This window comes from Dermacentor variabilis, chromosome 4 (genome assembly GCF_050947875.1).
Source record: "Dermacentor variabilis isolate Ectoservices chromosome 4, ASM5094787v1, whole genome shotgun sequence".
NCBI lineage: Eukaryota > Metazoa > Arthropoda > Arachnida > Ixodida > Ixodidae > Dermacentor > Dermacentor variabilis.
Window position 1 is genome coordinate 77,765,985 of NC_134571.1, and position 15,780 is coordinate 77,781,764.

The 15,780-nt window shown below is 46.1% G+C and overlaps 1 protein-coding gene across 2 annotated transcripts in view; it reads left to right on the forward strand.

The window, feature by feature from the left end:
• The first annotated feature begins 6,282 nt into the window (after positions 1-6,282).
• Positions 6,283-15,780, forward strand: part of LOC142579400 (cell adhesion molecule Dscam1-like) — a 288,431-nt gene continuing 278,933 nt past the window's right edge. For both annotated transcript variants that reach the window (XM_075689539.1, XM_075689540.1), the window contains exon 1: positions 6,283-8,489. In XM_075689539.1, coding sequence (XP_075545654.1) covers positions 8,432-8,489 — 58 coding nt within the window. In that variant the 5' untranslated portion in view covers positions 6,283-8,431. The remainder of the gene's footprint in view (positions 8,490-15,780) is intronic.

Sequence of the window (15,780 nt, forward strand, 5' to 3'; positions counted from 1 at the left end):
TTAGAGCAGGTGTGAGGTTTCCACGGACGCTCACCCAGTGAAACAAAATTTAGCGTCCTGTTTAGTTTATACGATCATTTTATTATAAAAACAAGCAACGAAACATGTCATTCACCTAGCATGCGATTTCGGCAGCGGCAAGTACACAGAAAGCAACAACCTGCTGGCTGTGCGGCGCAACTCCTCGGCTTCGCAATTAACTATCATAAAAGGCACACTAATTAGAAACACCAAATCAGTTTAGTCTGATGAAAGATTTCAAAACTCTATATTAATTTTTTTCGTGGCAGTAAGTTAATTATGAGAATAGAAAACGAAGGTCGCAGTTCCTAATAAAAAGTTTTGCGCCAACAACTCCACGCCGGTACGTCAGTGTGGCGTCACACATTTGAAATAACTTTTGATGTGATAGCGTCAAATGGCCCATTGAGCGAAAAAAGTCGGCGGCGTCTGTAGCAGCGAAACCTCCCAATGGGTGCGATGCCACGTGACGAGCGGGCCTCGCGCGCTCGTGACGCTGGCTCGCACTTGCTTGCTGGGGCCTCGGCGGAGCCCAGCGGGGGAAAGGGAACGCCCTCTGCCGCAGTATTGGGTGAGGCTGAGGGCATAGCCGCGACGCCACATCCCCTCGCTCTTGGAAGCCTGTATTAACGCGATAGCGTTAAGGAGCTCGTGTCGCAGAAAAGCCGGTGTCGTCGGCGTCGGTGTCGGCGTCGGCGTCCGCGGCGTTGGCCGTGAGCGATAAATCACGGCAGGCACTTCATAAATAAAAAGCAACTTCCAAGATGGGCTGGGTGGGAATCGAACCAGGGTCTCCGGAGTGTGAGACGGAGACGCTACCACTCAGCCACGAGTTTTATCCGCGCGTTTACTGTCAGCGCAAGCTCTAGCCTGCGTTCTAACGGCCCCTAGGTTAGGGCAGATCAAAACGCAGCAAGCGTATCAATGCGCTGGCTTGCCCACCAGGAATTCATAACTCGAAGGAGCGCTCAGCGGCGTTCAGTTTGGAAATAATGTCCTCGCATTCACAACTCATAAGAAGTACTTAGGTGCTCTCGGATCGTTTTGTCTTAATTTAGTAGTGGGGCCATCGTGGCTCAGTAAAAGCTTTTGACAATGTTTAAATTTACTCTTCGAGTTTATTAGAATATGTTACAGCGAAACTTTATTGAACAGTTAGCTAAAAACGAGAAGTCACCGTCAAAAGCAATGACATCACATCGAGCTGATGAGGTAACTCAAAGGTGGCTTTGCCACTCGCCTTTCGTTTTTGCATTTTGCACTGGCTTAACAACCCTCTTCTCACAGTAAAAGTGACTTTACTGGCACTTTGCAAAGATAATTTAGTAATACAGCTCAAATTATAGTCTCCTTAGCGTCTCTTTAGGGCAGGACCACTTCGCGAGCTTAAATTGCGGCGTATCATGAATCTTAATCAGCGGTACGAGCACGTATAATCTTCCTTATTCCGCCCCTGTTATGCGATCCGAGAAGAAACTGCAAGGGCGCGGCCACTTGCTCGTTCGCGTTGAACTTTTTTCACTGCGAGCTTTACGAAATTTGGTTGTATTACCAATGACAGTTGACAAATAGCGTGAACCCTGGTGCGGTACCCGATCACCGTGCACGCGTTTAAAAAGCACAATTCTAAACTCAGTGACGTCAAACTCATTTGAAAACTAACTCACGCAGTGAAACGAACTAAATCGCTAGAAACCAACAGGACTATGTACTCTGTGCAAACACGTATCAGCTCTCGATGTGTAGAGAGAAGAAAAAAGTGGAGACGGAAGGCAGGTAGGTTAACCAGTTTAGCTTCACCGGTTTGCCACCCTACACATGGGAGCGGGATGGGGGGATGAAAGACCGGGAGAAGAGAGAGAGAGCACATAACACGGCACACACATCGTTGGTTACAGTCTGTCACTCTTGTGCGGTACGTGACATCACTGTCACAGCCGCTTGTCCAAGCTCGTCTCCTTCATAAACCGAAGTAGACCCTTCGTCGCCTTCACCTGCGATGTCTTCTGTCGGCGACATGTGAAAATCGTGTCGAGGGACAATGGTCTAGTGTCAAGGTGCGCTAGAACGGATGCCAGGGACTGTCTCTGAACATTATATTCAGGACAGTCGCACAGAATGTGTTCCAGCGTCTCCTCGCAAAGACAGGCATTGCAGAGAGCGTTGTCGGCTCTCTGCAACGAGTAAGATTTCGTGAAGGCCACCCCTAGCCATAAGCGATAAAGCAGGGTGGCGTCACTTCCGCGGAGGCCAGTTGGCATACAGAGATGCATCAAGAAGGGCAGGTCGTGTTGACGATTGCTCCGGTTGGTCTGGCTGCTTGGTGTGCACCATAGAGAGAGCATGATCTCCCGCGCTAGCGCTCGAAGTCTGCTGGCTGCGTCGGACCGTGAAAGTGGTATGGCCTCTTCCTGTGTGTCTGCAAGAGCTGTTCCAGTGGCTTTATCGGTGTCTTCATTTCCTATGCAGCCGCAGTGACTCGGCGGCCACTGAAACGTCACGTGATGTCCTTTCTCATGTGGTGTATGGAGTAGGCATCTGATATTGAGCACGAGCTGTTCGAATGGCCCGCGACGCAGACCTGATAGCACAGATTGTAGGGCTGCCTTTGAGTCACTGAAAATTGAGCATTGTCGAGGTGGTTCCCGGTTGACGAAACAAAGTGCAGCGCGAAGAGCAGCTAGTTCTGCAGATGTAGATGTCGTTGGCTGGTCAGTCCTGAAGCTGATGGTAATACCTCTTGCTGGGACGAGCACAGCACCGGACGCACACTGGATGTTTGTGGAACCATCAGTATAAATATGTTCACTGTCCGCGTACCTCTCGTGCAGAAGAAGCAGAGACAGTTGTTTCAGCACAGGCGACGACAGCTCAGACTTTTTACCGATTCCTGGTACGCTGAGATGGACTGTGGGACTGAAAAGGCACCAAGGGGGTATCTCTCGATGTGTAAATCTACTGCCTTAATAATACCGTTGCAATAAGGCAGCAGGGCCACTAAACCCGTTGTAGCCTCACGGCTGTCTCACTGGCTGTAACGCCATGAACGAATGGAGGCAATCAACGCAACAGAGTCACGCTTTGAATTGCATTGCGAGCTCGTTTCCCACCTTTCGCACAATCAAAACTATGTCGTCGAGCAGCAATGGCGCAATTTAGGTGAAAAATACACTTTTGGAGGAATATACAGTCGGGGTAGATTGTTGCAATTGGCGTAGTTTTCCCAGCAATGCAAGATGGTGTGCGTTAGAGATACGTGGAAGCCGATAACATTTGACCTGGCATTACGCAGCAATTTTTTTCGTTTTACTCAACAGAGGTGTGCTTACTTGGACTAATTTTAGCGTGTCAGGATTGTGTGAGCCCGTCAGCTGGTATACTAGCATTATACCCACGTATAATATATATATATATATATATATATATGATGTTACGGAAAGGAAGAAGCGTACTTCTATTTACAGATGGCTTTTAATGGCTGGGCCAACAAGCGTAGAGCAGCGATAAAAAAACTACCCTCTTCCTCGTCGTCTCTCAGACCACCATCATAGTCCTCTTCTTCACACATTACCGACTGTGACATCACCCCCGTCGGAAAAAGCACCTTATTGGTGCGGCTCATCTGTCCGAGAAACGCTAGGTTTGAGACGGCTGACGTGGATGATGTCAGAGAGAGGTGAAGGCGCCGTGGCATCCAGCGGAGAGAGTTCAACCACGGCCCCGTCGTCGCCACCGACGGTAATCCTGGCCCAGCCTCGCGACCCTGGCATGTTTTCCGGGATCGACAACGTTGACGTCGATGACTGGTTGCAGAATTACGAACGGGTCAGCGCACACAACAGGTGGGACAACACGCTTATGCTGGCCAATATAATATTCTACCTCAAGAAAACGGCACGGGTCTGGTTCGAAACACACGAAGAAGAGATTAAGAGTTGGGACCAGTGCAAGCAGAAGCTTAGAGATTTGTTCGGCAAGCCTGTCGGCCGCCAACGTGCTGCGAAGAAGGACCTTGGGACCCGTGTACAGACGTCCACTGAATCTTACGTGGTGTATATCCAGGACGTCCTCGGTCTTTGCCGCAAAGTAGATAACAATATGACAGAGGCAGACAAGGTCAGCCACGTCTTAAAAAGCATCGCGGACGACGCGTTTAACCTGCTTGTTTATAAGAACGTAACAACGGTCAATGAGATCATTAACGAATGTCGCCGCTTTGAAGACGCGAAGAGTCGCCGCATAGTTCAACAGTTTACGCGGCTACCCAATACCGCAGCTTCATCGACGTGCGAAGACATTTGTCCACCGCGTGAGCCCACCTCCTCCGAGAACGTCGTACGTATCGTTCGGCGAGAAATCGAAGCAGCGTCTCCTGCCACGCCTGTGACGCAGTGCTTTGACGATTCCAAGCCGCTTGTGTCACTCATTCAGTCGGTCATTCGCCAAGAACTTGCCAATGTAGGTCTTCCGTCCATCTTCTCCGCCAGCCTTCCTGACTTTGCTTCGTCTGCTGCCTCTGCCCCTGTTCGCCGGAGCCAATACGGTCCATATCCGGGCTATCGCAACCTGGCCGAATGGCGCACCCATGATGATAGACCCATCTGCTTTTACTGTGGACGTGTGGGCCACATCTTTCGCCACTGTCGAAGCTCCTGGCCGTCCCACTCTCGACCAAGCTATCCCGCCTACCGCCGCTCCCCACTGAATCCCCGCCCGCCATCCCACTCCACCGAGGTTGAAGACGCACCTGACAACGCTCGAGCCACCGCGACCAGCCGATCACCATCACGCCATAGTCGCCGCTCCCGTTCGCCCCAGCTGCGTCGCTCTCCATCCCCAGCTTACCGTCGCCGCTCTCCGACGGGAAACTAACTGGGGCAGCTCCTGGAGGGGACGCTGCTCCAGAACACCGACCTGAAATTCCTCTGCTGACCCTGCCTACTAATCGGAACCTTCTGGACGTGGACGTGGATGGTTTGCCCGTTACAGCACTCATCGACACTGGAGCCCAAATTTCCATTATGAGCGCGGAGCTTCGAAAGCGCTTGAAGAAAGTACTGACTCCTGCTCCGACTCGACTGATCCAGGTCGCCGAGGGTGGAACTCCGGTTGTGCTTGGAATGTGTACTGCTTGTGTCAGTGTCGCCGGTCGCCACACGTCCGTTTTGTTTAGTGTGCTCGAACGTTGCCCTCACAATGTGATCCTCGGACGCGACTTTCGGGCCGCCCATTCTGCTCTGATTGACTGTTCCGCCGGCGTTGTACAACTTGACCTGCCCCGCACCTCCACCAATGATGTTACGGAAAGGAAGCAGCGTGCGTCTATTTACAGATGGCTTTTAATGGCTGGGCCAACAAGCGTAGAGCAGCGATAAAAAAACTACCCTCTTCCTCGTCGTCTCTCAGACCACCATCATAGTCCTCTTCACACATTACCGACTGTGCCAATATATATATATATATATATATATATATATATATATATATATATATATATATATATATATATATATATATAGATATAGATATATAGATATATATATATCATGAATATCCGCAAGCTTATCCACAGAGATACTTATCCACAGAGACAGCAACAGCGCTAAACCTGGGAAATTAGGCAAAAGAATTCTTCGCTTTAAAATTCACTTGTTGCAGGTCTCCTCGCGTAGACTTCTTGCTTCGTGCTTGTGTAGGCTGTCTTTCTAGCTGGTATTCAAATTCAATCATGTGCCAACTGGCTCAGCTCTCGGACTAGTCGCACTGAGGTATTCGTCTCGGGTGAGTTCCGCTGGAAGGATCTGCTCAAATTTTTTGAAAGCCCTGCCCATGCGACAAAATTTCTCATATATAGGAAGCGCGCTGAAGACTTCGTGTAGCTTTAGTTATTATTAGAAAGCTTCAGAGATTAGCAAGAACAGTACCCTATATGAACGCCGATGCACCGGGTGCGCTATAGGGATCCCGCAATCTTTCCCGGCTGCAAATATACGAAGGGGCGTCCAAATCTATTCTATAGATTTCACTCGTAAGAAGTGTCCTAGAACGACGCACGCGCGCGTCGCCCGGCGGCGTTGGCGTTCCATTTTTCTTTTTTTCGGTCACGCTTTCCGTCCTCTCGCCTCCGCCATATCCTTGCCGTCCCTTTCCTTGCCCGCCGTGGCATGCTGTCGGCGGTTTGAATCAATACGCCGCGGCGCTATAGTCGGCCCGTGCTAACGCCGGACCCGCTCAGTCGGAGCGCAGCCGCGGGCACGTGACGTGGGCGACTGGGTGATGCCGCTCTCGGAGAGCTGCCAAAGCCGTCCGCTAAACGGGCCCACTCCGGCGCGGAGCACGTGGTTTTCGCGTCGCACGGACGCGCGATTGGCAGAAGGGCTGGCTCTCTAGCCTCTGCATTTCGGGCGTCGTTTATAGAGTTCTTTGTTTCGTCACGGCGTGTGTGCCGAAACCTGCTGGCGCGTCGAATACGGATGACGCTGCAGTTGTAGTTACGCAGAACCTTCCGGCCGTTTTCTCGCGGCCTCGAACCAGCGGTGCCGGCTTTTACCAGTGAACGTGAGCGGCAAGTTTGAACGCCTCGCTGTCGCCTGTCCAGTGTGTGCAGTGTGCAGTGTCTTGGTGTGCGCGTCCTCCTGGAGTGCCGCCGTGTTTGCGATCGCGGCAAAATGGATCAGTGGCGAGCTTGAAGTGCCGAGTACGACGTGCTCGTTTCCCGACGAAATTGCGCTTTCGGTGAAACCCAGAAAAAACGCTTGTTATCGGGCAGTGTAGCAAACGAAATTAGAGCGGATCACAGAACGCTTGATCGCATGTGAGGCTACGCAGCAGAAAATAGTCTTCGCTCATTCCAGATTTCGTAGAAAGGTCTCTTACTTTAATGGGGAGCGCGCTAACTGGCACATCACGAAGGTGGTCCTTGTAACGCAAGTAGCTTCGCACTGATCAGTCACAGCCTTGCACTGCCGACGTTTCTATTCGACTCTCGCATAATTCGTGAAATTAGAAGAAGTTACATGAGCATGGCATATCAGCTCAATGTAAAGGTAAAGGAGAAGATTGAATGTGTATAATTTCGTCAAACGTTGCATGTGGACTAGAGTCCGACTTCCGTGCTTGTGCTTGTTATGTGCAGACAATGCATTTATAAAGAAGAGACTAAGGTGTCGACACGCACGGTAAGTTTTCGTGGAGTTTAATGTGTGTTCGATTGCCACTGTACAGCAAAAACAAGCGGAGTAGGAATTAATTGAGTGCTAAGGTTCCAGAAAAAGGAAAGCCTGCTTGCACTCGATGGTATCCCGCTCTAGCTCAAAACTCGGTTATTAGCACATGCTTTAATGGTTGAGAGCTCTCACACAAACACGTTTACTTCTATAAATAATGCTCTCTCCGTTCACTTTCTCATTACCATAAAATATTTATTCGATCTCTTAGTATTCAGATTTCCTGAATGACAAAGTCTATTAGTGGTCTCTCACTCCAAGTGCTCAAATTTCCCGCTCTCGAAAAAGCTACATAGTATATTTCGTGTACCTTAATGCGGCGGTCTAGCTGTAAGGCAACGCGAAGTTTCTGTAAATTTTACTTTACTTGTTTTGGTTCCGTGTTAGCACCAACAAATTTCTGTCAGCAACATTTCTTTTTTTAATTTATAAATCACGTTACATTCTGCTTTCAAAGGACGGTTAAGGCGGAAACCGATGGAGTGCAGCGATATGAAAATCAAAGGTGCAACTTCAACGAGGCGTGTTTAAATGCTGCAAACTGCTCTCAAAGGACAGCAGTTGTCGGCTCAACGCTGCAATTAACAAAAGGGATCAGAAGGACGATTGACTGGCCTCGAACGACACCGTTTCCTTTAAAAAAGTTTATAGTTTTGCTTCAGTGCATATTTTCATTTCAGCGCGCAGAAATTTAGGCTCGGCCACATCAGTTCCTGGTAACATTAGAGAGAAAAAAAGAACAAAGCCTGTCTCGTTGAATTTATTGTATAAATACAAAGTAGGCTATCCCTAACACACGTACCTTGACAGACCGTTCTTTCGACACCGCATGGTCTCTTACCCAAACGGACCAACAAAACACATTAGTTTTCTTGCACGACTTCACACAAAATTGCGTGCTTTTGACAAAAAAACCAGTTTGACAGTGTGCGCAGATCAGCCGTACTGACGAAACACTACCTGCACGAGTCAGCTGTGAGCACTCAAAGGAAACAGCCACGTCTGAATCGGCACCCATGACCGTACTGTGACAGCTACGGTAGCAGCTAAAGATTGTGCTAGTGAACGACCCATCTTTCATACGACGGCATCCAGCAACACTACAAGTCACCCTTAAGTACAGCAGTCGCAGCAAGTGCTATAGTGTTGCTCCTGCTTGCAACTGGAACTGACTTCATCGGGCTATGCTGCCAACGATGGAACTTGGACTGGGGGGATTGCGGCTCCTCGGGACCCTTTTCGGTAAGTGAAAGTTGTCATTATGAAACCAGGACATAAAGGACCAGTTAAAAACCGCGTGAAAGAACGTTGTTTTTACATGAACAAGACATTTCCGTTAACTTTAGCCATGTCCGTAGTGTTGGACTACAATTTACATGATCAAGATAATGCGCGCCGTTCCTTACACGTCTATATCACGTATACGTACAACAAAGCGGTGGGATTGTGTGTGTGTGTTTTTTTTTTCACCTGGATTACCATGGATAATGCGCTTCTGCGTAAGCCGAAAATGAAATTCTGGGTGAGGTGAAAACGTTCGTGCGATGTTCAACAAAGTGACTTCAATAAGTACACATGGCTAGGGCTTTGAATTAGGCAATATATATATATATATATATATATATATATATATATATATATATATATATATATATATATATATATATATATATATATATATATATATATATATGCTTCAGTCCTAAGTGTGAGCTGACTGGTTTATACAATACATCCATATTTTTAGGAAAGTCAGCTGGGGTACGCCCCAAGTCTACATCACCACTTTTAACACACTTCAGCATTTTTTGAGGAACTTGAGAACTACTTTTTCAAGATACGTGCCATAGAAAAGAAACAGTTCTTGGAGGTAGAAGGATAATAAAGTACGCTTGCTACCATTTTCTATTGGATTATCTGCAGGAAACGAATGTGTTTCTGCGTTTGTAAGAATTTATTCGATATGCCTAAATGAATGCTTTAGAATCAAAAATAAGTTCACTAATTCAAGTGGATTCCGAAAGCACAACGAGGTGCCTTTATCTTAGTTTTGAGAATAAAAAAAAATCTGTTTGCGCATTAACACAGGATGACCACGCAATATTGTTCACGCTTACAGTCAACGATCAAGCTATAACTAATAGCTTACAGGTAGCGCGATAAACGCGTCCGGGGACATACCGCAAATAGTGCTGGCTATTCTATCATAATTGCTAGCTTACGTAGGGTTGAATTAACCATTCTTGAGAGTGGAATAAACTAATCTTCATTTATGTGCAACATTATCGCTAGCCGTGTAACCTTGCAACCTACTCACGCTAATCACAACGCTGCTTTATTGACGAACTGGCCTTCAGATTCAACGCCTGGTGTTAAAATACCATCACTTAATTGACGCGATTTGGCAAACATTTCGATAACTGTAAATGTTCGCGGGGATGCTGTTATCATTTAAGCATGTCCTGCGTTAAGAGCTCGTTGAAAACTGATTCAGTAAATCTTCCAATCAATCATTTCATCAACGGCACATGAACCTAGACGGAGAAGAAATCCTTCAAACTACTTCTCTACATTCCAACGCAGGTGGGTACCTAGAACCTCAATTTACTGCATATTATGCATATCTCCTGATAGATTACTCGAGTGGTGCAAACGACACACAGGTATACTATTGTGGTGCCGTCAACAAGTACCTTTTAATAATGGCTAAACATACGGCATTATGTACTCACCGGAAATGATTATACCAAAGATAAAGGGTTATATAATTAACGGTAGGTAAAGAGGCAAGAAAATATGGAAATATATTAACGTTGCGGTAGGCTTCACATACAACAAAATTAACGCCGTGCGTTTGAGAGCGCATCTCGAAGTTTATTCTCGGCATATTCTAACTGAAGCGTACCAAAGTGTATATTCAGGCGCAAAAGATTGGTTTCATAATTAGCGAAAGAAATAATCGAAATTCGCAACTGCAGAATTTAACATGAAGAAAATCATATACATATCTCAGTTATACACACAAGTAATATTTTTCGTATGCTTCCTGCGGTAGAAATTTTTTTTCTTGAGCACAAGAACGCCCCACGTAGGCGCATTGGCTATTTAAAATAATGTCATGCTTTAAAAAAATGCCTGTAAACATAAAGTCTTGCTTCTCTAGGTCATCAGTAAAGAAAAAAAGAAAGAAGAAGCTTCAAGTAACATCTAACATACCCGTATCGGAATTTGATAAGACAACCATTGTGAGAGCCAGTTAGACCAAATAAATAAGACAACATTTCATTATTCTACGGTGGGCAGAACTGATAACGCGAGCATGAGCAAAGACTCATTCGTATTATAATTACATAAACTTTGACGAGCAACTATATCCGAAACAGTAATGTCCCTTCCCACATGGAATGAACCACTGGGAAAAGCTGTGGAGCTATAGCCCGCAGGCAGTGGAGTAATATATAATTTCTTTTCAGAAAACTACCAATACAAAAGACACCGGTCCCACATTACAAACACTAACATGATTCTCGACTCCGAAAATTAATCGAGTCGCTTACCATGGCATGCAATGTTACTGGAAGTATTTTCTGTGCGCATGTTCTTTTGTCGAGAACAATTCCTAGCGCGCTGAGAAGCATAATTAATATTTCTTTGTGATTAATGACTTTTTCTTGTGGAATACGGTTCAGAGTGGGCCCAGTTTCAGAAAGAATGGCTTCCGGCTCTTTCTAAATTTACATCGCTGAGGGGGTTAGTCGTGCACTACTTCGAGCCCAGCATTGGAGAACGTTAGCCATTAAAGAAAATAAAAGTGTCGCAAAGAAAGCAATTTGCATCCTTACTTTTTGGGAGCCATTATCAATTTAAGTGTCGAGTTTAAAAGAAAGCGATAAACATCCCCCTAAGGACATTATGCGAATCTTGTACAGAAACTCCAAAGAATCGCTATGCGATTTAAATATCACGAGGATGATCTTAAACTGTGCCAGTTGGTTATGTGTTACAGTGAAAAAAAAGTGATAAGTAAACACGGCCAGATCTATGTGGGCGTCAACAGAAGAGTTTTTTGCTTTTAACAAGTCTTTCTTAATTAAGGAAACATAGAATCATGCACAATCGTCATAGGTAAAGAAAGAAGGTCACAAGAAAGCTTAGTAACGGTTAAAGCCTATTCAGTAAACATTACAAGTGATTGTCAAGAACACAGTCTTCATCACAAAGTGAAATTGAGGCTGCGCTAACGTATATTGCGCGTTTTAAAATGTACGCTTTAATTGTAAGGCTGTTTACGTTCTTGGCCATCCGCTTTGCGCCGTGCAGCATATGAACAACTACTTTTAGAAACTCGAGAACTCTTTCATCACGTCCTCGTGCAAGGACACGGTGTCACGTTTCAGTAGCTTCCAAGCCATTGTGGCATGATGGACAACGACCATGTTGATGAAAAGGGCTCAATCTGCTCACAAAGATGGCGTACGGGAGCCCACCCCTCTGTCAGGTACAGATGTCGCAGCGAAACTTCAGGTGCTGCTGAATGATGCTGCACACTCCTTATGAAACACACTATGATCCCAGCACGATGTCTGCAACGCCTTGACACGCCTCTTGGACTCCGTCCCTCATTTCAGTTTCCCGAACCGAGACAATACTTTGCTGACTGTTGCTTGGCGTAGCTTTCACAAAGTTATCTGCTTTTCACAGCGGAATGGCGCACACTGTTTCGTTGACTCCGGAAGGCAGCGAGGAAACCAGCCTATATTTTTTGCCGATGTTCTTGCTACAGTGCATACAGGCCGCCGCTGGGGACCCACAATTACTGCTCTAGATGCGTGGTCGCCACACCAGATTTTGTTGACGGCGGTATTGAAGTTCCTGCACTCGAATAATCTCTTAAGAGATACTGATACGCCTGTATTCCGTAATCTTTCTTTCCTGCTTTCTCCCAGCCGTTCTCTTTTCTTTTTCTCCGCTGTTTATTCCGTCTTTATTCTCCCCTCCTCCAAGTGGAGGGTAGCAGGCCAAACGACTCTCTTCCGGTTAAACGCCCCATCTTTCCCATCTCATTTCTACGTCTCTCTCTTACACATAAAAAATAAAAATCTTAAAAGAGTATCACACGATATCACCTTTCATCAGTTCATCTATTCATTATTGGTAAAAGAAAGTGATCATGGTGGGAAAAATAAGGCGGGCAAAATAAGTTAAGTTCAGCCCCATAGTTTGTCGTTGTTCTTAAATCAATACTAAAAAAAACAGGATTACACACCAGCTACCGTCCTTATTTGTCTACGTACAGTGCTCAGCGTTTAGAACTCAATAATCGGGCTGCGTGACGGCAGGCAATTTTTCGGGCTGCCATGAAGCACTGGTTGAACGGTCAGGGGCAAAATACTGACGTAGTGCCGTCACAAGGGCACTCGCTTTCAACGTTCTACTGCAATGCATCAGCACGATTTCCCCACCGCTCTCCAGTGGCGCAAATGCGCCTTCAGTCATGAACCCCGGGTAGCGCGTTTTAATCGCTGAATATTGTATATTGTCAGATTATATCTTCTCTAAATACGTAATTTAGGCGAACACAAAACCATCATAAAGTAAGAGTCGGGTATTGAGAGCAATTATAATTTGATTCTGTTGATTTATTTAGTCGTTTTCAAAAATGCTTGAAAGTTCCAAGTTAGCGTTCACAGTTTAGTCTATGCAGACAATTTAGCAATCAAAGTGTTAATTAACAACTTTTTAGACGAATATGTGGCCGAAAGATTTTCGCCTATTGTTAGAGCACTTGTGATTGCATCAAACTCTTGCCTTTGCTTCGTGTTGTCGACAAATTCGACTTCGCCCTGCAATCTGCCAGCCGCTTGGTTTGCTCAGATGGTAGAGCGCCTGCCCCGGGAAGGCGGTGGTCCCGGGTTCGAGTCCCGGACAAGGACGAATTTTTCTTCAACTATGATGCTTTTCTTTTAAGGAACCCGTATGGCTTTCCTTTGTAGCAATTTCTACGAAGGGGTGGATGTCTGATTTTTCCTTTATTAATTACATCTATAGCACAAAGTAAATTAGGTTACTTGAGACGAACGTCATCTAAATCGCCAAAACACACTAAATTACTGATGTACGAAACTCTCATTCGTCCTGTATTAGAGTACGCTTCATGTGTCTTGAACCTGCATAAAGTTTGGGACAATAACAAAGTTCAATCGGGGCAAAGGAAGGCTGTTCGTTTCATTTGTCATCACTACGATTGTGATTTTTCGCCCTCATCCACAATGAATTACTTGACTTTATCTCTTCTACGCACAAGGCTGCATATAGATTCCATGAAGCTATTACATTCAATTATTCACTCATGTTGTCGACTATCCGCTAATGATTACATCTCATATGCCAGTGCTCTTTCAACTAGACGTTGTCACACCCTCAACCCAAAGCCTTTTTTTGCGCGCACTAACGCGTTCAAACACAGTTATTTTCCGAGAGTTGTCGACTGTTGGAACGAGTTACCCGGTTCTGTTCGTGAATTGGCACTGTCTGATTTTGTAGAAGCAATATTGTGATAAGATTGCTGTTGCCTTCTTTTATCTATTATGTTCAACAGCATTTTTTTATGTTTCTTGCGTATTGTTGTACTCCACTCCTGCAATCGCCCTGAACAGGGCTCTAGTATAAATGTAAATAAAGAAATAAATAAAGCAGTATAAATAAAGAAATAAAACTGATTTCGAGGCATGCCGTACTGGGTGACACTGGCTTATTTTTAACACCTAGTTTTTTTTTATCATGCCCCCAATGCATGTTCTATGGAGTGACTACGACTCCTCGTCTTTAATGCGGTAACTTTCCCTTTTATTTTATTAATTTTGTGACTTGGGTGCTCATTTGTTTGAAGTCTCATCGATTGCGCAGGTAGCGAGCACAGCACAGATGACGCCACTCCTACTGATCGAATATTTCTAATGCTGCGACGGGGGCAATAGTTGATGAACCATCGCAGCTAGATGCGCTGCGTAAATGCGTAACAAGGGACGGGTTAGCCATCACGTAGTTCTTAATGCGATCAGCACTCTTTGGGAGCATAGCACACTTTTTGGTATGTCCGTCCGTACCTAACCAATTTCACAGCAGCTTTGCCCATTGGGTATGTGCGTCTGAGCATGTTCCTGAACAGACAACTTAGGAATAGACAACTTGGACCATTAGCCATGGGCAACTAGGAATGTGCCACGGCATATATGTGTCCAAATAGACAACTTGGACCATTGCGCATGTGTACTGTGCTTGTGCCACCAGGTACGTCAACATTCGTGGCCAATCCTCCAGAATGGATATGTGCCGCTGGATAGGTGACTGGATAGGCAAGCAGAACAAGAGGAGAGAATTGAGGAAGTTCGTAACAGGAAACTTAATTACAGCAAAGGGAACAAGTTTGCATCGAAAGCGGCTGAGGCTGGAGAAAGGAGTGAACCGAACAGAATGGGACCTGAGCGTGCATTCATTGAGGAGAGCTCAGCTACAGATAAGTGGAGATGTCAGTGACAGAAAACTGAAGAAGTCGGCTACACAAAAGGGTAAAATTCGCAATACGGAGCGCCGCTACAGACTGCATCAATGCTAATCGCATTAACGTCTACGTTTATCATGATGTCATTACCACCGGAAATAATTTTGTCGTTGGCGCGTTTCTGGTTACGCCTCTAAGCAGCGCGTCTCCTCCTATGATTGACCTTTGCTCAAGCCCTGGACAGTACCGAAATTAAAAGAAGAAGACACGTACGCCTCCTATTTTTGCGGTCACATATCGAGTCGAAAGAGAATCATAAGAAATTACTTCGCCTCCTTGAGATACACAGCCGGACCAACAGCCGATCGTAACGACGCATTGCTGCATTTTTAGAGCGCAGCTGTTAGGCATCCGTTCCTGCTGCGAGCTGGCGGCGGCGGCGTCGTCAGCGGTGTAACCGAGCGAACGAGCACAGCGAAAGATGAAATAGCGAACGCTGAGCGGGAGATGAAAGACACGAGACGCGAACGGTGGAGACCAATGAGAGTGGCCCTTTCAGTGATCTGCGCGCGGAAAATTGGTGTCATGCGGACCAGCCCGACTGCTCGATGCGTACGCGTATCTGGTCTCAGCAGGACTGCTCGTTTCGTACTGCCGTCTGCTCGGGTCAGCTTTCGCCCGCGCTTGTTTGCTTTGCTCGCTTCGGTCCCCTTCGCGCTTATTTCCATTGTCGTGGTTTGCGATTGTTTTGTAATTCGACTGTATGCGCGACGCGAATTGTGTAGTACTTTTTGCAAGCCACGCGGCACCAGCGATTACACTGGAGCCTTCGACAAGTCATGTATAAAAGCTGACAGGCTTGACCCGCAGATCAGATTTTCGACGATTGCAGACTCTGCTACATGTCTCTCTCAAATTATTTGCCTCAATATATGGCGTAATGAAAATACGTATAGAGCTGCGCTCAAATTTTGCGTTAGGGAGTATCATAACCGTCGTTGAACTTTTTTTTCTTTTGAACTATGACATATC